This window comes from Desmodus rotundus, chromosome 7 (assembly GCF_022682495.2).
Source record: "Desmodus rotundus isolate HL8 chromosome 7, HLdesRot8A.1, whole genome shotgun sequence".
Lineage (NCBI taxonomy): Eukaryota > Metazoa > Chordata > Mammalia > Chiroptera > Phyllostomidae > Desmodus > Desmodus rotundus.
The window spans coordinates 80982491-81008588 of NC_071393.1; the positions used below are offsets into that span (position 1 = coordinate 80982491).

Sequence of the window (26098 nt, forward strand, 5' to 3'; positions counted from 1 at the left end):
GCACCTAAACATATTTATATACCCGTAAGCATTCTGTTTTTATATTAGCTTTAAGATTTAATGATATAAAAATTACCACAGTATTCATGGAAGCCTGTTTTCTCATGAATGCCTAATGTTCAATAATGTTTATAAAAATACTGTGGCCTGCAAGACTACTTCTCTGTTTCAGATCTTGCTAGTTGAGAACATACGATCTATGGAGCAGCTTTCATCCCACATCCAGCCCAACTGTGAATTACATCGGCAGTCTGAGGGACGTTTGAAGTCCACTGCGGTTGTCCTGATTCCACAGTCAGGAAGCTGCTCACTTTCAGAGAAATATTAACATTTTCATGACACCTGAGACTGATATCATAATGGTACCAAATGCTCTGCTAGTGGCCAAAGGAGTAAGCTTAAATGGCAAATGATTCATATTTATCATCAAACTAAGACTTGGTCACTACTTTTTATACTCGCAGGCATGACCCTTTCCTCAAACTCCTACACAACCTTGCAAGAGGCAAATGAGGGGCGCAAAGGCTAAATATATATAGCCTTTGCCAGAAAATGCATTGAAACATTCACACATCTATCGAGGGAGATTGAAAACTATCAAGAAAGAAGCTGCCAAAGGACCCTATAAACATTTATTTAAATGAATGTTTATTCATTTAATGTTTAATACCTGAAGATAGCATTTCTCAGAGATTCTACAGAACAGCAGGGAAAGGTTTCTGTTGTTACGTTCATTTAGGAAATTCCAAATACTATTATACCCCTTTCTTACTGACTCAACTTTGATTTCTGAAATACCACAATGTGACAAATGAGTAAGTTGCCTTTGGTCAAAACCAAGAATTGGGAAAAGGATAAACTTTTTCAAATCACTAAGAGAATATTGGTTGAAATAGTCTATCCTTTTCCACAGATCACTGTTGGCCAAGTAAGAAGGTGGGTTAAGTGACTCCTTAATGTCCTTTCAGCTCTGAATTCTGCCTGTTATACTAATAGAGTATTTTGGAAACTGAAAATTATTTCGTAGATATGATGACTATAAAAGTTCATGGAGGACAGATGCCATAACTAAGTGAACTTAGTCTCTCCATTAAATAACATCTTGTCTGGTATGTGAGGTGTCACTCAACATTTGGGGGATATTTTGAGAATCAGGAAGTTTGTCACAGTGGCAGAATCCAGAGAGGAATCTCTGATATCGCGTTTGTGTTTCCTCTCCTAGTCTTTCCACTGGTGGTCATCAGATGCCCTCTCTGCTTCCTCTCCCCTTTGTCTAACAGTGATGTCTGCCTTTGGCTTTGACAGCCCTAATTCAATGTAAAAGGTTTGGGTAGGCACATGGGTGACCAGCAAAGTTAGAAGTTACTGTACGGAAAGCAGCAATGGTAACATTTTTTCAAAATCCCTCCAAAGTGATCACATAATCTATGCAGCCAGGCACAACACATGTAACGACATGCACCGCTGACCAAAGTATCCAGTGCTCTACGGCTCCCTTCCTTATAGCTCAGAAATATTCCAGAGAAGTCACTGGACTAAAGTATAACAGTGGTTTGACCACGTTCATGTATTTCCCAACCTGAACTCAGAGAAAGTCGGAAAATCTCAGAGCTGGAAGGCTCTTCAATAAACCCATTACTGGTATGTAGCTACAAAGGACCAAATACTAAAAATCACTGCGCAAGCAAAGCAACAGAAGAAGAACATGCAGAATGACAGATTGTCTATTTACTTACGAACAATACACTGATTTCCACCAGGTAAGGTTTTCCACCCAGGGCAACAGTAAACATTAAAACGTGATCCACAGACATTGGGTCTGAAACAAAAGCAAAAACAAAAGTTCAATTACAAGAAATCTGTAACTTTTTTAAAAAACATAACTTATGACCAAATAAAAGCAAAAATTCCTGAGTTATAAGAACAAGATGAATCTTTGCAGACAGAGGAAAGTAAACTCATGGGACTTGATGCTGGCTTCTTAGTTTCAGACACTTTAACATAATGGTATCAATAAGGATATTCCTTCATATCACCTGTGCATATGGCACATCAGGAAAATAAAAACCAGGGATGCAAACTGCAGTGACTTCTATCACAATACACACACACAAATACTTGTGTAGCTACATGAGTGTAATTTAAACAACAAACTTCCTACTAATCTAGTTAAGAAAGGTCATCATAAAAATCTATTGCATGTAAGGCTCTAAACTTCTATTCATTGAAGTTTGGTATATTTTTCCCTATGGCCCAGCTCACCTCTTAAAAGAAAGAATGACCACATTCTTCCTTTCACTAGAATTACAGGAATGCAACTCCTGACATTAGTCAGAATAAATAAAAGCCGAAACACATAAATATTTCTTTAGCCAAAGTTTGGAAACATCGTTGATACCAGCAGTTACGGGAAAATAAGATCAACACCCCTCAGGGTTTCTTGTTTACAGACAGTTCATCACCCATCTTACTGCAAAGCATTCATTCAAAATCCGGATGACCCATCTTTAAAAATTTAAGGGACCCACTGGGTACGGATCTAACTAATTCTACAGTGTAAACTAAGGCAGAGGATAGAACACACAGAGACCCAAAAGAAACCATTCACTTTCCTTTGCCATATCTACAGGCCTAAACATTAACGCTAGTTCCTTGAGTTCAGAGACTACTGAGGAAGGCCAAATGTTTTGCGATCAATTTCACAAACTAGGAGCTATTTCAAGGCTTGCTGGCATAATAGTCCCATAAGCATAAGCCTTTTAAAAATGCATAGCTAAAACGTATTTTTGGTTGGGGTGCACTCACAAATTCTCCCTATATATGCAGACCATTCTGTAATAGCACAGAACCCTACTGCATTTCCTCTGGACTCACTTCGTGGACCACATGCAGGATTGAGAACAAAGGTGAGGTTTTTGCCCCGTCCTGTACTCCTTTGACAGCCCAAGAAAACCTGGAACACTCTGCAGGGCAAAAAGCATACATCAGACTGACTGATGCTGAGGTCAGAAAGAGAAGTGAGAAGAACGACGGAGAGGCTGGGCAAATGGCCCTAAATCCACACGCAACCGCCCAGGGCTTCTCCGAGGGTAAACAGAAAATAATTGACTAGAGACTTAATATATGTATATTACATGGCTTTAAGGCCTCTCTGTGCCTTAGTTTATTTCCCTACACACTGGGATAATGAAATATCTGCCTGGTATACATAATGCTTGTGTGGGTGCATCAGATGAAAGAAGGATGTAAAAAGCTTTTGACATGAAAAGGACAATGAAAATTCAACGTAGCATCTTCTGGCTTGTAGCACCTACTCAGGCAAAGGAACCATAAGAAGTTAAGGAAAAAAGACTTTATTAAGAATTCTTAGCCAACGGCTGTCAATCCCTCACCCCTCCTGTGACAAAGTAGTGCCCAAAACTTTAGATCAGGGGGCAAAGAATTTCCTAGGGCAACTCAAAATCCTGGAAAGAGAGTGAAAGAAGAGAGGGTGAGGGGCTGTGATGGGGTGGGAGAGGCACTCCCCCTTCCGAATGTCATAAATGTGCTCTTGATCTAAAATGACACACTGGGCTGCAGTCGGCCACCTCAAACCCTTCCCCACCAACAGCCCACTTACAAGAACCCTGGTGCACCCAGCCCAGCCCTGCCCCAAACCCTGGAATAGCTGCAGAGACCCCCTGGGCCTGGGCAGGGAGTCCTGTGCTGGGGAGCACTGTGTTTTTCAGACAAAAATCAGGGCATATTGTCTGACAAGAACAATTATATTTATGGAGTAACAACACCCCTAACAGGGAGAAAAAGTTGAGAAACAACGAGTTCAGAATCAGTCATTTCAGTCCTACAAAGCATACTATTCCAAAAGTTTTCCAAGGTATATTTAAAAATCATAGAAATAAATATAGTCATTCCTTATTGTGTTTGCAGTGTTTAAAATCAACCCACAGACAAAACATGGTAGAAGTTACATCTTAGTGAGCTATGTCCCCACCTTTCATGGCAAGAAGCCAGTGGTTACTGTTTAATTCTAGGCACAGAGGTACAAGCAGAGTAGATGGTGTCACGCAGATAAAAAGGAGAAGAACGAAAAACAAATGGTTGAAACTGGTTGCCTTGAGAGTTGAGGATCTGCGGAAGAATTCTCTAGGGAGAATTCTCACTTTAAAGTCCATCCAGAACTGTTCATTTTTTAAATATACACTGTTATACTTTGATAATCATTTTTTATTTAAAGCCACAACTTACTTTAAAAGTATGAACATTTTATCTCATAAACAGGGTGTTTTCTGCTTTATTAGTTAGTTATCACAGTCCCTTTCATTGGCTATCACATTCTCATTCCACTGCATTTCTTACAACTATGGGTAATGTTGAATTGTGACTCATTTAGTTTGCATGCTCTGGCTTCTTATTGTGAGGTTCACAACTTTATAGTAAGTCATAGACAATTTAACTTCAGCTGTTTCAACCAACATCCTCACATGACGACTGTTCTAATCTCATCACCATCCACCTTCTAACACTAAACATTGCTATGTTCCATGGCTAAATGAAAATTTTATAAAGGTGTAAGATCTCCCCTCTGATGACTTTGGTCTGGAGAACTGCAAACTAACAGAACTCATTCAGACAAGCTAGGTGGTGGCATCTGTTCTACTTACACATAGAAAAAAAAATAGCTCTAATTCTGGAAATAAATAAATGTCTTATTTAAGTTGGAAAACACCAAGACATGTAAAGTCAAAAGTAGACATATTGGACTATTTCCATCATAAAAGACTTTAAAGTTTCAGCACAAAAAGTATTAACAAAGAAGGTAAGTCTTGAATGAAGTTCCCTTTCTGTGTAAATGAAAGTGGAGGATTCCTATACCTCTTTCTCTTCCTTTTCACTGCATCAGCCATACCCACTAGCCCACTGCCAAAAAAAACCCCCCAAAACCTCAGAGTTAAAGCTCCATGCAAGTGGCAGTAGTGCATTCAGTAAATTAAAGGGAAAAGAACTTCACGCTAAATGCTAAAGACACATTACTTCATTTCATCCTCATAGCAACCCCATGGGTTGTTATTGTTCTGTTATTGTTGTCCTTAACACTAAGGAAACTATGGTTTAGGAAGGTTATACACCCTAGCCCAAGTGCCATAGCTCGGAGGTAGGGAATGGGGATTTGAACTCAGGAAACCATACCTGGAAATACGCCCTCTTTACCCCTACGTCAAGGCAGACACGTACTTAGGAAACAAGACGACATTTCACCCAATAGCATTCATGGTGGCAGGAATAGCAAAATCACAAAATGTCCATCAATAGACGGAAGATTAAGCATAAATCATTTCTAGCTGTACTCTAATAGTTCATGGGGGAAAGGGGAAAATACATGTATATTCCACGTCACCACTGTACATTACATTTTGTAAATTGCTAAGTATTCATCTGTAACTTCTCTTACAAAGTGCTGTGAATATTGTGCTTGCAACAACCCACTTCCAATCACTCTGGGGGATGGGTGAGCCTCCAGAGGCTGGATATTTGGACCCAGTTCAGACGCAGCACTCAGAGATTGTGTGGGCCCGCTAAAGCCCCTCTCAATGGAGCGAGCAGCTGGGCTCCACCACATCTGACCACATCACTGCAGGAATTGGCCTCTGTGCAAAATGTCTGCAGTGTGTCCAGGCTCCTTAGCCAGAGCCCACTTCTGCGAGTCTGGCCTCTCTGACAGTAAGATAGCCTTTCTGCTTCCTCTCCCAAGGGCAAACTCCTTTCAGACAAGACTGGGAAAATAAGACCAAGTTCAGGGGGCTCTTACTGCACAGGCATGAGTTTCTTAGCCTGTGAAGTGATTAAATCCTTGGGCAAGGAGAACACTAAACATTAGATAATGGGGAATGACGTGGACACCTCCATGAGTTGCCTGGTTTTTGACTTTTGGGGGAAAGAATTATAATCCAGTCCCCTTGAGTGTAATTATGGAGGCTATCAAAAGGCATATGCTCCCACACAGTGAAGAAGGCCCAACCGCTCGTGTAACATGCCTCAAGGCAATATCCTAACATGCCACTGTTCTAGAGTTTTAAAAGCAATTAATTTTCAGTGTCAAAATGTGATAGATGATGAAAAATTATATTGCAGTAACATACAAATAAGCTACATATATTGTGAGCCACACATATTGGTTGCATTAGTTCTCTGACAAAATTTTTATCAAGAGAAAAACGAAAAAGAAAAAGAAAAAAAAACATGCATACTATCGAACGAAAGGACCCCATCACTGCTCCAACAACTTTGCAAAGGCTCCTCCTTATTTTAGTGCCTTTATTCTGGCCCTCTTCACTGAAGAGAGAGGTCAGATCTCCCAGAAGTGATTTGAATACCACATGTGACTGTTCCAGCCCATCTGCCAGTCACAACAACTTGAGTAATGAAACTTCAACCCCTGGTAATGAAAACAGCTTCCATGGCCTCCTCGAGCTTCAGCTGGGCAATCCAGACGCAGGGATTCATTTCTGGATTGTCTGGGTCAACACTGGCTGGCACGTGGACAATCCAGGTTTCCTTCTTTGAAGACACAAGCCAGCCAACCTCTCTGACCTACTTCATGCAGTTAAAAAGAACAGAAAAAAAGAACAATTTCATACTCGCGTTTGCAAACCTTTAACCTCTTCTTGCTCTCTTCCATCCCCAGTAGCTTAGTGACTCCATTACCTTTTCTTCTAAAGCCAGTATCCATCTGTTTCTCCCTGCCTCCCTCTGTCCCTCCCTCCCTCTCTGTTTCTTTTTCTCCCTTCCTTTCTCCCTCTCTCTTTCAGTTCCCATTCTCAGGGAATTTAAAACCAAGCATTCTACCTCAAACTCAATGTAACCAAGATTACACAGCTCATCTTCCTATGTAGCCAGTAAGTTCACTGCCAGACACACAACAGCACACATAATTTAATCACCTTGCCCAGGAGTACAAAGCTGCTGAGCAGTATTTAGTGAGAACCTATTACATGCTAGGCACTCTGTTATTACATAAGAAAGAAAAATTACAAAGATGAGCAAAACTAACTCCCACATCTTGGTTTCTGATACCATTTTCCAGTAGGAGGAACATTTGTCCTGGGACAAGTGGCTGATTCTAGAACTGGACAAGAAATATACAAGATAAGCCTGGAGCACCTTGCAGTAACAGAAAATAAGAAAGTACCAAACAAACAAACAAAAACACAGCAATGGAGGCATGCCAAGGGACGCAGGAGCCAAATGAAAGCTCCCAATAGCCAAAGCTAGAGCCATTTGAGCAATAAAATAACAAAAGTTGTGTTGGATTATAATATGAAATATAAAATAAATGTCCATGAGGCTATAGTGATAAATAAATGACTGGATAAAGAAGCACATGGGAGAGAAAAAACAAATCTCTTGCACTGGAAAATTCCAAATAATTCATACAGATACTCTGCTTCCGAGGCGGTGGAGCCGAACTCCCCGTTCCTTGTGTGGGGGCTGTGCACAGTGACTTCCTTCCAACGGAACTGCAATTAGGGGACAATCCACAGAATTCCTGACCAATATTCATCAAAACTGTCAAGGTCACCAACCACAAGGGAAGTCTGAGAAATTGTCACAGCCTAAGAAGACATGACAACTAAATGTAATGTGGGATCCTGGACGGGATCCTGGGCATTCTAAGAAAATTTCAATAAAGAATGCACTGTCCATATGATCTCACCCTTAACTGGAACATAAGCAATAGAAGAAAAAAGCAAACAAAATATAACCAGAGACATTGAAGTTAAGAACAATCTAACAATAGCCAGGGCGGGGGTGGGGGCGGGGACAGTGGGTAGAGGGGATTACAGGAACTACTATAAAGGACACATGGACAAAACCAAGGGGGAGGGTGGAGAGGGGGGAGGGAGGTGGGTTCACCTGGGGTGGGGTGGAGGGATGGGGAGAAAAGGCATACAACTGTAATTGAATAACAATAAAAAAAAAAAAGAAGAAGTACAAACTGAATATATTTGTTCAAAGTTCCTGTAACTTTTTGCTTAAGATTTCTGAAATAAAAATTATAGCATCAGAAAAAAAAAAAAAAAGAATGCACTGTCGTTACTAATGTGTGACTATTGGTTCGCTAATTATACTAGTATACGATGTCAATTGAGGGAAATGTGTCCAGAGTAGAAGCTCTGTAGAACCCTGGTGAATTTTTGGAAATCTAAAATGAAAAGTTTATTAAGAAATAAAGTAATAATAATTCATAACCATGGTATTATAAAAAAATTGTTACCTTGCCCCCCAAAGTGACTAAGACAGTGTTTGCTCCTGGAGGAAGACAGGCATGTACGTCGGTACGGCACAGAGTGCCAACAGAAAAGGTAAAACGTGGACACCAAGGTCAGCCTGGGAGATGAAAGAGTGCAGAGCAGGGGACCAGCTTCCCGTCCAGAGTAGGCTCCGGAGGAGACCATCTGAGCTATGAGTTAATGTTTCCCAGCTGCTGAGAGGAGTCACTAATTTTATTTCATCCCACTGCTAAAATTCCTCTTAAATTGTCTAACTCCATTAGCAAATCCTGTGTCCAAATTCTGGTGTTTCATTGTTGACCAATGCCGTGTTCTTTTTTCCCTGACTTCCTAGTTCCTCTCTGTTCCATTAGGACAGTGTAGCTAAGTATGTTTCCATGTTCACCATGATTAATTCTGTTCTACGATCCGGAGACAGACTTTACCCTCCTCAAAATGTGAAACATCTCATTATAGCTTCAGATCTCCACCAGGCAGGCCTACCCTACCTATCACTCTCGTCTTCACCAACCTCCACCCTCCTGCTCGGCTCCTCTTCACCATCTCAGCCGTCACTCACACACACGCCCCAGCCCCATCACACACACATGCTAAATCCAAACTCGTCTTCCATCTTTCCCTCAGAATGTGTCATTCCATCTCTCTCCATGGTGTTAATCCGTACTCTCTGATTAATCCCATCCACCTTGTAACCAACCAACACAGTTCCAGACATACCTCTCAAAAACCTACACAAGCTATATTGTAATTATATATTTTAAGTAATTATTTGTCTAGAGACTTATCCCCGAAACCTGCCCCCACCCACTCTGGTCCCAGACTAATAGTTCTTCAAGCAGAGAAACAGTGTCTATTATGTCTAGAATATCCTGGAATCTTTTTAAAAGCACATAGAGCTAAATGATTTATTAAATACAAAGTACAATTAACAAAGATCAATACTATCCCTTTGGGTGTCATATAGAGATCATCTGTAAATGCCACCAACATAGAAATCTGTCTAATGGTGAGAACTATTTCTTATAAATTAATCTCTTTAAAGGGAGAAGGTTTCATGCCTCTCTGAATGTGTACAGGCATTTAGACATATAAACAATTATATTGAACATATAATGGTTTCATGCCTGGGTTACTTTGCTGACATGTTGATCATTAATTTATTCTGTTCAATGAAGTTATCAGTGTTTACAACTCAGGATTCAATACATTTCCTTTGAGAAAAATACAAAATCATATATGAATATCTGGTTCTACCTATTTGTCAAAAGAAACCAAAAAATCCCAAAAGCAATGAAACAAATTTTCAGTTCACAAATCAGTGCACATTTTATTCCGGCAGATTGGTGCCACTGACCAAAGCCATAGATGGAGGCTGCCATATGTGGCCAGCTCCTAACGACACCCATCACAAATACACAGGGTGGCCTTGGGAGGTCTGTCTAGATGTGCTGTTTGGACAGAGGCTCGTCCCACTGCTGAGTCGGGTACCTCACAGCACAGGCAGCACAGAGAGGCTGTTGTACCAACAGTTTCACTTGCTGTCTTCCCTAAATGGTGTTTTGAAGGGAACTTTGTGTTGATCAAAAGCAAGAGCCCAAGGACTGAAGAACCAAAGAATTTAGGTCACCCTATCAAAGACACACACACACACCGCCTAAGAAGCTGAAGAAACAGAAAGAAGCAAAGTCAATTCCCCAAATCTGGGAGGTCATTTTAGACTGGCACCAACTTAATCCTGTGGGAACCTTTATGGGTGACCAAAACATGTGTGTGTGATGTGATTGTCTTTGAAAAAAAGAAAGGAAGGATTTAAAGCCATCGGGTGCAACGTCATAGGAAGGAACCATGAAGACCGGAAGCACATGGCTGTGGGCAGCAAGTCCTGATCTCGCTGAAGCACCGGGCTCTTTCTGCTTCTGGTGCTCTGGGTTAAGCAAAACTGAGAACACCAAAGTCTGCACAGACTACTAAACCAGCCGCGCGGCCCCCAGACTTCTAAGGGCAACAACCTGGCTAACCTGCTGTCACAGTCTGCACTGGACCTACTGCTCTCAAGGGAAGGAGTCCGTGCTGGTCCACCGGCCTCACACCCCTGGTTGGTTACACAAAAGGTGCTCCCATCGAAACATGGAGAGGAGTGTATCTGTTTATGAAGTTTGGGCTTTACCAGTTGAACCTCTATGGATGAGGAAGGATTTCCTCGAAACCTAAAGACCAGCATGTCTCAAAGTTGCATCTCTCCAGCATCTGAGAGGGTCTGCCCAAAGATGCAATGAAAACGCACGGCTTCTAAAATACTGCTTCCCACAACCCTGCAGCCCCTTGCCTTGACCTGTGACTTCCAGCACTAGCAAGACATTTTCTTTTGCTGGGATATTTGCTCCATTTACTCAAGCTGAAGCCATACTGTCCTCTCCCAAGGGATGGCAAAATTATAGAAATTACTGCAACACAAACAGGAAAACCAAGGACGTGGTCCAGATCTGCCTAGTGAGAGGTCAGCCCAGGGTTGTGTCTTCACTGGAATTCACTGCTCACCTCGGCTCCCACTGCTCATCCCTCCTCTTCATCACCCACAGAAGAAAGTGGGGACAGAAACCATGACTCTCACCGTTTCCCAGAAATTCCCAAAGCAAGAGCTCTGTCCAGGGCGATGATATCCTCTGAATGTCCTGGCAGCCCCAGGAAAAGACAGGGAGACCCGCCAGTGGGGTCAGGCTCAGGGGAATGAATGGGGTTCTTCAGGAGCTGGGAGTGCAGGGTGATGCGATATTCCAGTTCTGAGTCCTGGCAGCTCCCGACTGACAAACAGGAAGGGCTCCAAAAATGTCATTTCTATATTGGTATTTAGAACTCGGAATGGCTTTTCCAATAGAAACAATGTTAATAGGTGGTGGTTTGGTCCCCAGGCTAGTCAAATAGCAGTCTCTGTGCTACATTATCAGCTAAATGGGCTATTATAGGCTGGTCTGGGAACCTGACCACAGCTTAAAATGTTGTTTCTATGGGAAAACACATTCCACGGCAGGCAACCAGAGGGAAACTTGGCCACTCAAACCTATGGTCCCTGCAGCCATCGTAAGCTGCCCAGAGAACGACGAGAACTAAACACCTTAAACTCAGGCCACTCCACACAGCCCTAAGAGGGTGGCCAGAATCAGAGCTCTCAAAGCCCCGGGCCTAGTGCCATCCCCTACCCCCAGCACAAGACCATTAGGGTCAGTATGAGATGCCCGTACATCCACAAAGTAGGGACTTAACAACTGGGGAATAACTGGATATTCTAACTCTCAGTGTACCTGACTTCTTTCAGAGACCAGAGGATCCCACCCCAGCCCCAACTACGGTATAATAAAATCAGTCCCCAGGAATGACTGGTTCACAGGACAAGGGTTCGGTGAGCCATTTCCAGGAGGAGCAGCTTCCAGATGAAACAAGGAAGCAGGTCAGATTTGAACTCTATTTGGTGGCTTTAATCTTGTACCCAAGTTATTCGAGCATTTCAGATCCCCTGAAACCAAAAAAATTACCCTTTCTTTTGCAATGTGAGTTCCTTAAAGATAGAAAGTTCAGATTTAGCTTTACCACCCAGCACCCAGCACAATCCTGAATCTCAGATGGTAAATGAAGGTTTAGGGTGCCAAATGTACATCTAACTAAGAAAACATAAGTCAGAATCCTGTCAGAGTAGTGAGTATTGAATTTATTGAAAAGGTAAACATGCTTAGAAGAAACTCAATAATAAACTAAACAAATGAAAAGGATAATTAGTACTAAGAAACAAATTAACTTCATTCACTCTTTTTAATTACAAAAAATTAAAATCAAAACCAAAAAATACCCATAAGTGGAATTCATGGTGTAGAGAGCTAAGTTTCCCCATGTTTCAGATGTATTATTTTATAGTTACAAAGTTTCGGAGGTCTTATATTTCTAATTCTACTTCATAGGAGTCAAGAAGCAGTGAGTCTCAAAACGTTTCTCTACCCAACTCCTTCATGAGAACAGAGACAACATTGTTCCTAAGGAACAACACCAACAAAAAAAAACATTGACAGAGTTTAAGTTTTTAAGAAGTCAGAGGAAGTTAGCTGAAAGCATGCAGTTGTTGAGACTATTTCATAGAAATTAACAGTTCAGAACATTAAGGGTCAAACACTTGAGAAGTTGTTGTTTTTTTTTTTTTTCTCTAACTTTCCAATTACATTTTCAGCAAAGGTGTCAGTGTTTATTTCTAAACATTTAGATATCTGGAAAACTTTTAATAAAAATAGTCTCATTTAAATTTGAGGGAATCTGACTAAATCAGGAATTTATCCAGTCCATGTGAAGTCACACTGTAGAATAAAAATTATTAGCAAATTTTAGAGAGCTCTATAATTTACAAAATAATCATGACCCTTCCCCCAAATTCTGTCAAGATAATGTATTTTTGTGCTCATTTTTAGATGAGGAAACTAAAATTGAAAGAAGTAATTGTTCAAAGGCTACACAATGGAAGCATGTCACTAGTCACTAATTAAAAACCAAAAGAATTTACTCATAAGACATCCCAAGGTTAGTACTGAAGATTTTTTAGATTAGTGATTAGACAGATGTTTCCACAAATATCCCCAAAAGAATGTGTGCCTTCATATAAACTAATTTGTGCATCATTTTTTGGGCTCTGGTTTTCTTTTCCTAGGTCTGCAAAATCAAAAATGTGAAGACCAAGCTTACAAAGTAGATTGGAAAAGGAAAATGATGACAAAAGAAATAGCAGTTGGCTCTTAACATGTTCCGTGTTTGGGGGAGTGGGTGGGTGGGGAGCAATGTGCAGATTCAAAATGTAGATAATTCAAAACCTACTCATAGCTCCATTGGAATGTGTTTTGTACATACACTTGAACAGGGGCATGTCTTGTCATTTGAAAAGCTGCTTCAAGCAGAACCATCAGGTCACTCAGGCAAATATCTGACCCAGTGCTTAAAGGCCGAGGTGACCAAGATGATGCTCAAAATTCCTAACAGTGTCATGCCTCTGTGACAATGAAGAGGCTACCATCACTCTGTCCAATGTACAGGGAGAGTGGCAGCTCATTCTAAACACCAGCGCAGCGCTTCCCTGAAATCCAACCCAGAAGATCTCTCGGTGAGAGATCTGAGTGATGCCAGCACCGTCCTCGCAACACATTCCCACTCTGGGGAAGGTGCGACAGTATTTGTGTTTCAGGCTATAATTATGCACAGGGGGTGACGATGTCAGCACAAAACTTCAGCACAGGGACAACCTCTGAGAAAGAGACGAAAGCAGAGAAACATGTCCACCCAATTCTGCCTCCTAACATACCTAAAAGGTTTGTAAGTCTGTGCAGCAGCTCCCAAGGACAAAGCCTCTGATCTGAAACCCTGTCGGTTTACCTACAAGTTTGACTTTAGGTAGTAGAAATACATCGGTCTGCAGGCACTGTGCACATCTTTCTCACTGACATGAAACTCACACAGGAAATGTGACTTACACATACACACAAACACACACACCATTGCCCCACAAACGTGCAGAATAAAGCTACTGGGGCTGCTCTTGTCGCTGCATTTTTTCCCCGTGGGGATCTGGATATACCAGTGTTTTTCAAAATCTCATTTCATCACTAAAGTTTTACTATTTCACCAACTGGTTTATTTCACTTAGCATAATGCTCTCCAGTTCCATCCATGCTGTTGCAAAAGGTAGAAGCTCCTTCTTTCTTTCTACTGCATAGAATTCCATTGTGTAAATGTACCACAGTTTTTTGATCCACTCATTTGCTGATGGGCACTTCGGCTGTTTCCAGCTGTTGGCTGTTGTAAATAACACTGCTATGAACATTGGGGTGTATAAGTTCTTTTGAATTGGTGATTCAGGACCCTTAGGGTACATTCCCAACAGTAGAATTGGTGGGTCAAAAGGCAGTTCCATTTTTTAGTTTTTTGAGGAGATTCCCTACTGTTTCCCACAGTGGCTGTACCACTCTACCTTCCCACCAACAGAGCACCAGGTTTCCCTTTTCTCCACATCCTCACCAGCACTTGTTTTGTTGATTTATTAACAATGGCCATTCTGACCGGTGTGAGGCATCTCACTGTGGTTTTAATTTGCATCTCTCTAATAGCTAGTGATGCTGAGCATCCTTTCATGTGTCTATGGGCCCTCTGTATGTCCTCCTTGGAGACATTTGCCCATTTTTTAATTGGATTGGTTGTCTTCCTGGCATTGACTCAGATGAGTTCTTTATATAATTTGGAGATCAAACTCAGTTCCCTTCTCATTTTGATGATGTTTTCTTTAGACAGACAAATATACTATCTCACCTAAAAGAAGAATCTAATGAACAAAATAAACTAATGAGCAAAACAGAACCGGAGGAATGGACACATGGAACAGACTGACAGTGACCAGGGGGAGGGGTGGGAGGGATAATGGTGGGAAGAAAGAGGAGGAACTAGTCAAAGAACACGTATGAATGACCCAGGGACATGGACAACAGTGTGGGGTTGACTATGGGAACGGGGGAGTGGGCTGGGAGGAGGAGGGCAAGGGGGAAAACATTAGGACAACTATAGTAGAATAACAATTAAAAATGTTAAAAAATAGAAATTAAAGAAGTGTTACTATTTCTTTTTGTTTGTCTTCCAGTTTTATTGATATAACCGACATGCAGCACAGTATAAGATAAACAGCATAATGATTTGACTTACAACTACTGTGACATGATTGCCACAGTAAGTTTATTTAAAAGTTACCATTCCTTAAATAAAAAAGAGCACTCCTGAGAAAGCAATGATGAAATGAGAATACAAGCACTCACTTCTGACTGTTAAGGTATCTGCAAACATCTTCTTTCCACCCATAGTCCAAAAATCTTGCCATCTTTTCATAAGACCCTGGCCTGAAACTCTTACTGTGAAATGAAAGTAACACACAGAGTTTCTCCATCTTGACTTTTAAACAAAGTCGCTGGGTAAGGGGAGAGGAATAGACGCTTGCACTATTATATCCTCGTTTTCTGCCCCCTTGAGTGCCAGGCTCCACTGTGTAAGTTTTCCACAATTTTATACCTAATAATTGCTAATCCTTAGTATTAGATAGTAAATAATTTTCCCACAACTCTCAAAGTCACGGGTCGGTCTGGACGAGTGCAGAAAAATCAGACCTGGCAGCATCACAGACACTGCTGGCCGTGAAGCCAGGCGTGTAAGTTCAAAACTAGGTGTAAAACTTTACACTATTGATAATAAATAGGAAATGACCACATTCAAACATGCCCATTCTGCTACCCTAAAAAATTAATGGGGCCAGACAGTGATCATCAAATGGCTGTTAACATCACAAAAAGAGATACTTGCAGGCATGGTGGGCCTCATAACAGGAGAACACACACCAGTTACAAAGCCTTCTTGCCAAAAAGATGATTCTGAATTGGATCTGCCTCTAGAGCTAACAAGCAAGTCACAGCAAACACAGGAGACGGGAGGAACCAGGTGAGCACCACCGCCACTGGAGTGCGGTCAGTAGCCTGAGAAAGTCGGCAGTGCACTCCAAGTACGGTCCCAGGACTGGCGGGTGGTGGTCCTCACTCGATATATTCTGGTCCGTAATGAGATAAGGAGCTTACGATGGAATAAATCACCCCACTGCTTCTCTCATGGAGAAAGTCTTGTTATGAAAAAAACATCAGCTGAGCTAAATAGTGTGCTTAGTGACATACTGAATTTTCATCCTGGCACATGCTTCTCGTCTCGTTACAAACTGGCAATAAACAGTTTATGGACTGGCATATTAAGTAGCACTGCTCTACAGGACATGAACACATTTCTTATTTTCCAACTTTAGTGAGCTATAAATGACATGTAACATTGTATAAGTTTAAGGAGTACAATGTATTGGTTTGATACATTTATACATTGCAAAAGGATCACCACCATAGCATTTGGTAACATGTCCACCCCGTCACATAGTTACTATTTCCTTTTTGTGGTGTGAACATTTCAGATCTACTCTCTTAGCACTTTTCAAGTATATATCAAAGTATTGTTAGCTAAAATCATGATGTTGTACATTAGATCCCCAAATTTATCTTATAAGCAGAAGTTGCTACCATTTGAGTACCATCTCCCCAACCCCCGCCCCGCCCCCGCAAGTGGTCCCTGGTGACCACCACTCCACTCTGAGTTTGTTAGGTTTTTCAGATTCCACACATCAGTGACATCTTACGGCATGAGCACATTTCTTCAATAAATAAGTTACAAGGTAAAAATGACAAAGGGCCAATCTACATGTTTAAAAACATTTAAGAAACATACCAACCAGTTACAAAATATGAACTTTACTTGAATCCTGATTTGAACAAATTGTAAAAAATAAATAAGTAAGTAAATAAAATGTATGACCTAATCAGTAAAACTTAAATCCTGGATATTTGATGATATTTTAAAATTAATGTTAATATTAAATGTGATGGTGGTATTATGTTTCTGTTTCTTAAAGATTCCTTATCTTTTAGAAAATGCGTATTGAAATGCTCACTAAATTATTTTTTAGGGATTTACTTCAAAATATTTGGGGGGAGGGGAGAAATGGATAAAACAAGATTGACCATTAATAGGTAACTGCAGAAGCTGGAGGCTTATTGTATTATTTCCTTTAGTTTTATACTGGATTCTCCACATTAAAAAAAAAAGTTAAAAACAACTGTGGAGCAGCATTTGGCCCCGATGGTCCTGATCACCGCACTGTCCTACATGCCACCACAGCACCATGCATTTAAAGAGCCACTTTATCCGTTATCTAATTCAACATTCTTAAGAGGGATGGGAATCTCCATTTAGAGATGATAACAGTCCAATTCCAACACGTTTCCCATCTTAAACAAGATGCAAAAACTAACTAAAGTGCTTCTACAAATTTCAAGTGTGTGGCTAAAATAAGGTTACGGTTCATTTGACAAGGAATGCAAAAGCAAATGACTCAACTATAGTTGTGCAAATAATTGAGCGTGTCAGCCCAGGAAATGGGCTCCTTTGGGCATTACAACTACTTAGTGACATGATTCATTTTCATAAGAATACTTTAACTTTCTTAATAAAAAAATAACAAAAGTTATGTTAACATCAATTAACAAAAAATAATAATAAATTTGAGGGGTTGATTTGTATCAGGTCCAAAAAAGGGCTGAATTTTGGCTTTTCTATTCATGAATGAAAGAATTCTTATGGTCATGGGAAATACGAAGCAAAAGAGAGAAATCATTTAGCAAGAAACCCTGGTATGTTTTCCAATTCTCCAAATTAAGAGAATGTGTGTTACCTATTTTCAAGGAAGGGCCCTTGGACAAATGAGCAGATAAGTCAACCCAAGGTCAAGGGAAAGCCCCTGTTGTCTAGAATTCTGTCAAATGGTCAACAATATCTCTTAATATTGTCTTAATATTAAGTCAAAAAAGAAGGAAAAAAATGGCTTGCAAATTCTTGTAAAATTCCTGAAAGGTTTCAAAACTTTGAAAAGTTTGTTTTCTTATTTGAGGTTTATTTCTTTCTTGAGAAGTTAGTAGAGTATAGACAGTACCTGGTATTTGTTACTCTGTTTTTTATATTTTTACTTCTTCATAAACTGATTGTATTCGTGGTTACCCAAAGGGGATGAAAAATATCAGGTAATTTGAACATTTTTAATGACAATTAGAAAAATGAATATTATCTGTTGAAACCATTCCTTCTTTAAAGCACTCTTATTATTACAGGCTGTGAATGAATATGAAGCAACCACAACTTCGTAGAGTTTATTGCCCATCAGTTAGCCAGGGGCTGGTATGTAGGGGGGTGGGGTTTAGGAACTCTGCCAAAGCTTTGCCTCAATTAAGATAATGTATGTTTTGTTCCATTTTCCCGGATGTTCAGTAGTTTAAGATCTCTTGAAAGTCAACTCTCATTAAAACCAAAATGGGAATCATTAAAAGAAAATAAAAATACTTCCAATTTCTCAAGAGGAACAGGGTAGAGAAGAAAATCAACAACAAATGAGAATCCCTCTGTACTGAGTGAACATTACGTTGCTGCAAAGGGTAAAGCCAAAGGAAGGGGACACTCAGTTGGAAAGTGATGGCCACGGCTCATCTCAGGGGTGGCCAATCTGTGTCGGCCTGACCTTAAATCACACAAGCGAGGCCTGCCCACAAAATGCCCAGAGAGAACAGTAATAGCAGAGTGAATTGAAGAAGTCCTAGGTGGATGAAAAAGAGAGCTTTCTTGGTTTGGGTGCAGATGTGTTGCTCACCCACCTAGCATCCCTTCCTCTTCTGTGCTGGCCAAACTCCTCTTTCCTAAGAGGAACTCATTCCACATGGCTCAGGCCTGGCCAGTCCAAGTGCCCCATCTCCTTGGCCATGGGGATGGGCATAGGAATAGGAGCAGTGCCTATAGGAGACTTCCCCTGGGGATCGATGTGTGGAAGCTGGGAAAGAGTACATCTCTTTGCCTCTGAGATCATGAGCTGAAAGGTAGTATGGCTTCTTATCTACTTGATCATAACCAATGGAAGCACATTTCAAAAAATGACCAACCACCTCACCGCAAAACAGTATTATCTTTCAGGGTGCTCTTTGCTGTGCTGCCAAAGAAAATGGTTTGGGGCCAGTATTTCCATTTCCTAAAATACAAATTCCTTTCACAAAGGCTCTTGGAAAAAAGTATCCCTCAGGAAAGACACAAGGCCTATTTGCTACATCTGCCAATAAAACAATGTAAACTTCTTTGGAGGAATTGAGACAGGCATATTAACAAGGAATACTACATAGTAAGTTTATTTCCCAATGAAGGCAACACAATCTTGGGGGAGGAGACATTTAAAAATAAAAACCTCAAGTGCACACTGCCCTTAGGTATAACCAGAGCTCCACAGAAAAAGTAAGTTTCCATTAAAATTACATTTTTTGAAAATGTTGAAGTTCAAATTTGCTTCCTTTTATTTCTGAAAATAATCAGTTCCAAGAAGAGAAAGTAGAGACTGTGGTATCCAGATACTAATGATCATCTAACTTTTTGCATTGGCCATAAAAATCCAGCCTCTTTATGTGACTCCATCCCTCATTTTCCTCATCTATATCAAAATTATTACCGTCTTCATCACCATAGCTGAGCACACCAGGCACTGTAGTAGGAACTAGAAATGTACGGTTTCATTAAACCTCAGGACAACACAGCAAGGTATTACAATCTTGTTTTACAAGTGAGGAAACTGAGGCTCAGACAGGTCAAGCCACTTGTCTGAGGTTCCTTCCTAACAGACCCCAGGCATGTCTATGTCTGCACTCCCACGCCTCCCTGAAAACATGGCCAATGCTTATTAGTGTTCATTGAAAATCATTCCTTGGTTCTTTAAAATACAGTCGGTCCCACAAGCCATACCATGCTACCCAGCTACCCACAGCCAGGCTCAAATAGGAAACAGTGCAGGGTAATTAGAATGTATACCCCAGCCACTCGCTCTGGGTTTTTATGAGTGACCTGCCAAATTGCTCCTCGCCAACTCTTCAGGAAATGTTCAGTCACTTTCTCAGATTCCTGCTAAAACATCAGCTATGTGGCCCTGGAGAGTATAGAGCTCACAGGGTGGTAATGGGATACAAAATTTGCAAACCTGAGGTCAATGGCCTAAACTCTGGGGCGTGAAGCAGCAGCAGTCCATGAAAGATTAAGGACTTTTTGAACACTTGAAGGTTGCATATTAAGTCCTTCTTTGCAGAGCACTTGTTCACATCACCTCAGACATTAACCTCATCAGCAAAGGCATAGAAAGATATTAGCAATATAGTTCTGTCTACAATCATTGGAAAGAAGGTAATAATATCAACAGTCTTGAGACAGGGTGTTCACTCTGAGAATTAAGCATTAGGTCCAATTCAAACACAGCTAATGCTCAATAAATAATTATCAATTACATTAGGCAGATGTTCTGCAAAATTTCTGGGAGAGATGATATAGAAGAAAAGACAAGAATTTGAGCTTTTTCCTCATTGGCGTGCTTATTACACAGAATCTAAATGTGTAAATTAGTAGTTTGGATAACTGAGTCAACAAGTTATGACAAGAGTCGAAGTTTACAGACCTGGAGTTGCCACGGCCCATCCCAGAACATTTGCTATTCTAATTGCTAATCAGAAGTGAGACTGTGGGCTGGAGGTGGGGAACAGTTACCCTTCACAAGCCCAGAGAAGACTCCCACTGCTCCTTCCCCCGCCCCCTCACTGCTACCCCCACAGATACCTACCTTCCTTTAAAAGCCCCATCCCATTCAACTCCACCTAATCCGGAGACTTCCACTGATTGCAAGGTGGCACTGAGGAGCTAAATCTCTGGTGCCCGGCCTCCCACCAGGGCTGACCACTGAGAGACTGATCGCACTACCTAAGGCCAAATCGGCGAGAACGAGAAAATGGCCGTGCTCCCAGGACGCAGGTGTGTTTATTGGCAGCCCAGCTGAGGACTTGCAGATACCCGTCACCCTCTCCAGGTATGAACAGGAAGAGGAGGCATAATATCCTATGCAGTGACACACGTCCGCTTAAATCAGCTCTTGCCACCGTGTCACTCAGCTTCCACAGCTTTCTAGTTCATAGAGAAACAAAAATAAGTAACTTGAGCACTTTTCAATGAACTCTCTCCGGGCCTTGGTTTCAGCATTTATAACTTGTTAACATCTGTCCTACTAGCCCGCTAACTGGTAATATTTTTACAAAGATGGGGCCTGACTACAGAGAAGGATCTGAGTCATGTTTCACATGCGAAAAAAGTTAAAAACAAGAAGAGTCTTTAGAAGTTATGCATCAAAGGCACCTATTAAGGTCTGGTTACACAATAATAAATGAGTATCAAATGAGTCAGGGAAATGGCAGACAATAAACCATTATTCATAAGGAGAGCAAGTTGCACCAAACTTTATGTAGTACCTTATACACAGGTGCATAATAAATGATGACTTGATTTGATTTTTCCAGTAAATTCCTCTAATTTTTTTTACAGGAATCCTTTCTGGCATTCAAGTGTCTGTCTTTCTTCCATGCCCTGACTCTCCTCCAAAAGCCCTTGGTGCCCTGAACAGTCAGGGTAAGGCCACCGGTCACCTAGTACCAAGCCTGCCAGAAAACATGACATGGGATAATGATGACAGAGAGGGGTAAGAAGGAGAAGATATTGATAACAAAGAAGAAGGAAGAGAGGAAAAGGAGAAGAAAAAGAAAACAAAACAAAAGCCTGTCTCCAGAATACATCCTCTTTATTAATAGAGATGTCAGAATAGCTGAGTTCAAAACCACACACTTAAGAACTCAACAGCAGACATAACGTGTCCATAGGCCAGACATAAATCCTGTCTCCCGGCACCCACATCGTGAAATGGTGGTACTATATTTGGACTTAATGTGTTTGGATACTTATATTTGAATGTAAGTATGACTGATGGTCTAGGAATTCACAACCCTTCCGAACTCTGAACCAAGCAACTTGTCGAATGGAGCAGCTCTCCCACTCTGAGCCCACCTGACGGGTGGAACACATCTTCGCCTGGGAACAGCGGTGACAGGGAACAGTCCCCTCTTCTTTCCAAACTGAGGGTGCTGATAAATGGATTCAGTAATAACTTCAACAAAAAAGCCACTTGAGAAAGAGGTAAAGTCACGAGGACTTAAAATTAGACTTTGATGGTATTGGATCTACGATAAAAACTTGGCTGTATTCCTAACCCAGTTTTATTCTATTAAAAATGTGGCTACTCCATTTATGACAAAAAAATAGACTTCAGCTCCCTACAACACTAACTCTGTTGGCTATTGTACATTGTTTATTTATTAATTACAACCCCTGATTCTAAAAAAAAACTTTTAAGATAAATTATAACATATATAAAAATTAGGCTATTAATAGAAATTGAAAGTAAAATCCCATATAAAAGGAAGGCAAAACAAACCAAATACCTAAAATAATAAGTTAAAGTGACTGTGCATTAAATTTGTTCCTGAGAACAGAATCACAGAAATGGAGGTCACATGTAGGATTATCGGTGGGGAGGGGGAATGAGGGAAAAGGTAGAGGGAATAAGAAGCATAATTGGTGGGTACAAAATAGACAGGGGGAAGTTAAGAACAGTATAGGAAATGGAGAAGCCAAAGAAGTTACATGTACAACCCCATGGACATGAACTAAGTGGGGGGGGGGGGGAGAAATGCTAGTGGGAGTGGGGGGAGGGGGGAGGAGAATATAGAAGAGGAAAAAAATGGGACAACTGTAAGAGCATAATCAGTAAAATATACTTTAAAAAATAAATTTCTTCCTGAGTTTCTTAGAAGCTAAAGGACAAGGGGGGATGTTAGGAGTTTCATGATTCTTATATTTAAACAAAACAAAATTGGCCAGTTTATTGGAACTGTAATATTATTGCTAAGGTTTGTGAATTCTTTAAATGTGGAACTGTGGACAAGCTAAGAACAGTGCCCTTAACATTCACCTAACACAGGAGTGTCAAACTCATTTTCACTGGGGGCCACATCAGCCTCGGGGTTGCCTTCAAAGGGCGAATGTAATTTTAGGACTGTATAAATGTAACCACTCCTTAACAGTGAAGTGAGAGCTGGGCACTGCCACCAGCTAGAAACAAGGTGCCGGGCCGGATAAAACAAGGCGGAGGGCCCAATTCGGCCCTCGGGCCTTGTGTTTGCCACCTGTGACCTAACAGAACATGGAGATACGTTGTTCATTTTTCATTATAAGGTCACAGCAGCAAAATACCATGAAACATTTTTAGTGGGGAACTAAGTCAATCAAGTTAGAATTAAAACTGAAAACATCAATCCTTCTCAAAAATCCTTTCCTTCACTTTGATAGCCAGTCTCCAAAGATGCCCGCCCAATTTCCTCCCCTTCCTGCGGACACATGGGGCTCTTCACAAGGAGGACATATAGAGGGTCCAAAGACATATGAAAGGATGCTCAGCATCACTAGCCATCAGAGAGATGCACATTAAAACCACAATGAGACATCACTTCAGACCAGTCAGAATGGACATCATAAACAAATCAAAAAACAAGTGCTGGCAGGGTTGTGGAGAAAAGGGAACCCTAGTATACTGTTGGTGGGAATGCAGACTGGTGCAGCCTCTGTGGAAAACAGTATGGAATTTCCTCAAAAAACTAAAACTGGAACTGCCTTTTGACCTGGCAATCCCACTGCTGGGACTATAAGAGTCCTGAAACACTAACTCAAAAGAACCTATGCACCCCAAAGTTCATAGCAGTGTTATTTACAGCAGCCAAGTGATGGAAACAGCCAAAATACCCATCAGTAAATGAGTGGATCAAAAAACTATGGTACATTTACACAACAGAATATTACACAGCACAAAGAAACAAGGAACTCCTACCCTTTGGGACAGCATGGATGGAACTGGAGAGCATAATGCTAAGTGAAATAAACCAGGTGGTAAAAGTCAAATACCATATGATCTCATCTATAAGTGGAACTTAGCAACAAAACAAACAAGTGAACAAAATAGAACCAGAGACATGGAAATAAAGAATAAACTGACAGTGACCAGAGGGAAGGAGGAAGAGGGTAATGGGGGAAGGAAGGGGGAGGGTCAAGTCAAGGAACATGTGTTAAGGACCCAGGGACAAAGTCAATAGGGTGGGGTGGGGGGGAGGACTGAAAGTAGAAGGTAGGGGGTATGGTAGGGAAGGGAAGAGTAATGGGGGGGATAGAGACAACTGTAACTGAATAACAAACCTCTTTTTAATAACAAATAAATAGATAGATAGATAGATAGATAGATAGATAGATAGATAGATAGATAGAAGTAGGGCTTTTTGTCCACACCCTTGAACTTGGGCAAGGCCTATGACTTGCATGCAATTCTAGGTTAAGTTTGAGGAAAGTCAGGTAGCTTCCACTTTCATGTCTTTGGATCCTGAGCAACCGTGTAAAAAGTCTGGCTATGCTGCTGGAGTCTCCACATTGCAAGACCATGTGGAGAGGGGGACAATCTGAGCCCATGTGAAGGAGAACTGAGGGACGCAGGCCACAATATGAACCCATGAGCTCACTGAGCCCTTCCAGCCAGCTTGCAGCCATTCGAGTCAGTTCTGCCGTCAACATATGAGGTTAAAGCACGTGGCTCTTGTTCAAGATCCAGCCCCAAAAGGCACCCTGGGCAAGGCCTGTTCACTGCACCTGTGGCTCAGTTTCCCCACTTGAAAAAACACACTATGTGGCTCCATCCCCAGGGGCAGGCCCAGGCAGATCACATAGGAGAGAGCTTTAAAACCTGGAAGTCCCCCAACAGAGTCAGACAAGTGACCCTTTGCTTCCTCTATCCCCCTCCTCTATCTGTCCATTTAGTTAAACCACACCAAAGTAAACAGGGCTGTAGGCGCCAGTCCACAATCACAGAACCAGAAACACGTGAAGGAGGCCTCTGACTCATTCCAGCCCCAATGACACTGTAGGGAGCGGAGGCAAGGTTCCCCACTGTGCCCTGTCCAAATTCCTAGCCTGCAGAATCATAACAAATAATAAAATTGTTGTTCTTTTAAGCCACTCAGCTTGGGGGTAATTTGTTACATAGCAATAAGATAACCAAAACACCCACACATGAAAATAGCTTGTTTCCTTATAGTAGAGGGACTAAGAATGATTTTGTTTCTCATTAATGGTGCTATAATATTTTTATGGGTAGGAAGTTTTAATAATATAAGGAGGTGGAAGCATCCTCGCTGCCTTGCCCCCTTTGCCTCTCACAACCTAGTGGTCAAGTTCTGCCCATGTTACTTCTGGAAGACCACTTGGGCCTCTCCTTCCCCCTCCACTGCCATTGCTCAGGCCATCGTCCACACCCACCCTGACTCCTCTGTTAGCCTCCCAAATCTCCCTGCCTCCAGTCTCTCTGCTCTCTAAACCATACACCCTTCACAGCCCTGCCAGAGTAGCAAAGACCTGATCATGTTCCCATCTTAGAATCCTTTAATAACTCACCATCGCCACCTTCCACAACCATCAGATAGTAATGCTATGTGTCCGTTAGTCCCTCTCCCACCCTGACAATGTCCCCACCTGTGGACAGGCTCACAGGGTTGCATTCTGTACAACTCTGGGGGCACCTCGCTCACAGGCCACAGGAAGAGCAGGGCTCCCAAGCACCACACAGTGGAAACCCTGCCCCACTGCGCTCAACGTCCCTCAATCGCAAACACTTCATATTCTTTTCACTTCATGCCTTGTTCATTCAAATTTTTCTCTCATATATTTCCTCCAAGTTCTAACATATATAATTTACCTTATCCAGTCAAGCAGTCCATCAGAATTGGTTATTCAAAAATTGTCTGTTGAACACCTACCATGTGCCCAGCTCCTAGGTATCCCTACTAATAAATAAAACAGACAAGAGCCCTGCCTTCAAGTTCTCAGCCCTATTAAATAGCCACTAATTTGTCACACTGACCAGAGGCCGGCACCCTTTTTCTGTTGCCAGGCTATATAGTCTCGGTCTCAACTCTCCCACTCTATCCCTGCAGTGTGCAAGCACACGCACATAATAAGTAAGCAAACGGTCACGGCTTTGTCTGGATAAAACTTTCTTCCTAAAAACAGGAAGCTTGGTCCACAGTTTGCTGTCCCCTGGTACACTTTCTCTGAGAAGTCTTTTCTTCTTTTTTTCTTTTTTTTTTTTGTTTGCTTTTTCCTTTTGTTGATTATATTCCAGTTAAAGGTGAGATCATATGGTATTTGTCCCTCACCACCTGGCTTATTTC

General features: G+C 41.4%; 1 protein-coding gene across 2 annotated transcripts in view; it reads right to left on the bottom strand.

Moving 5' to 3' along the window:
• The window catches only part of FBN1 (fibrillin 1), a 225546-nt gene that overhangs the window by 191868 nt on the left and 7580 nt on the right, over window positions 1-26098 (bottom strand). For both annotated transcript variants that reach the window (XM_053928326.1, XM_024567296.3), the window contains exon 3: window positions 1737-1819. In XM_053928326.1, coding sequence (XP_053784301.1) covers window positions 1737-1819 — 83 coding nt within the window. The remainder of the gene's footprint in view (window positions 1-1736; window positions 1820-26098) is intronic.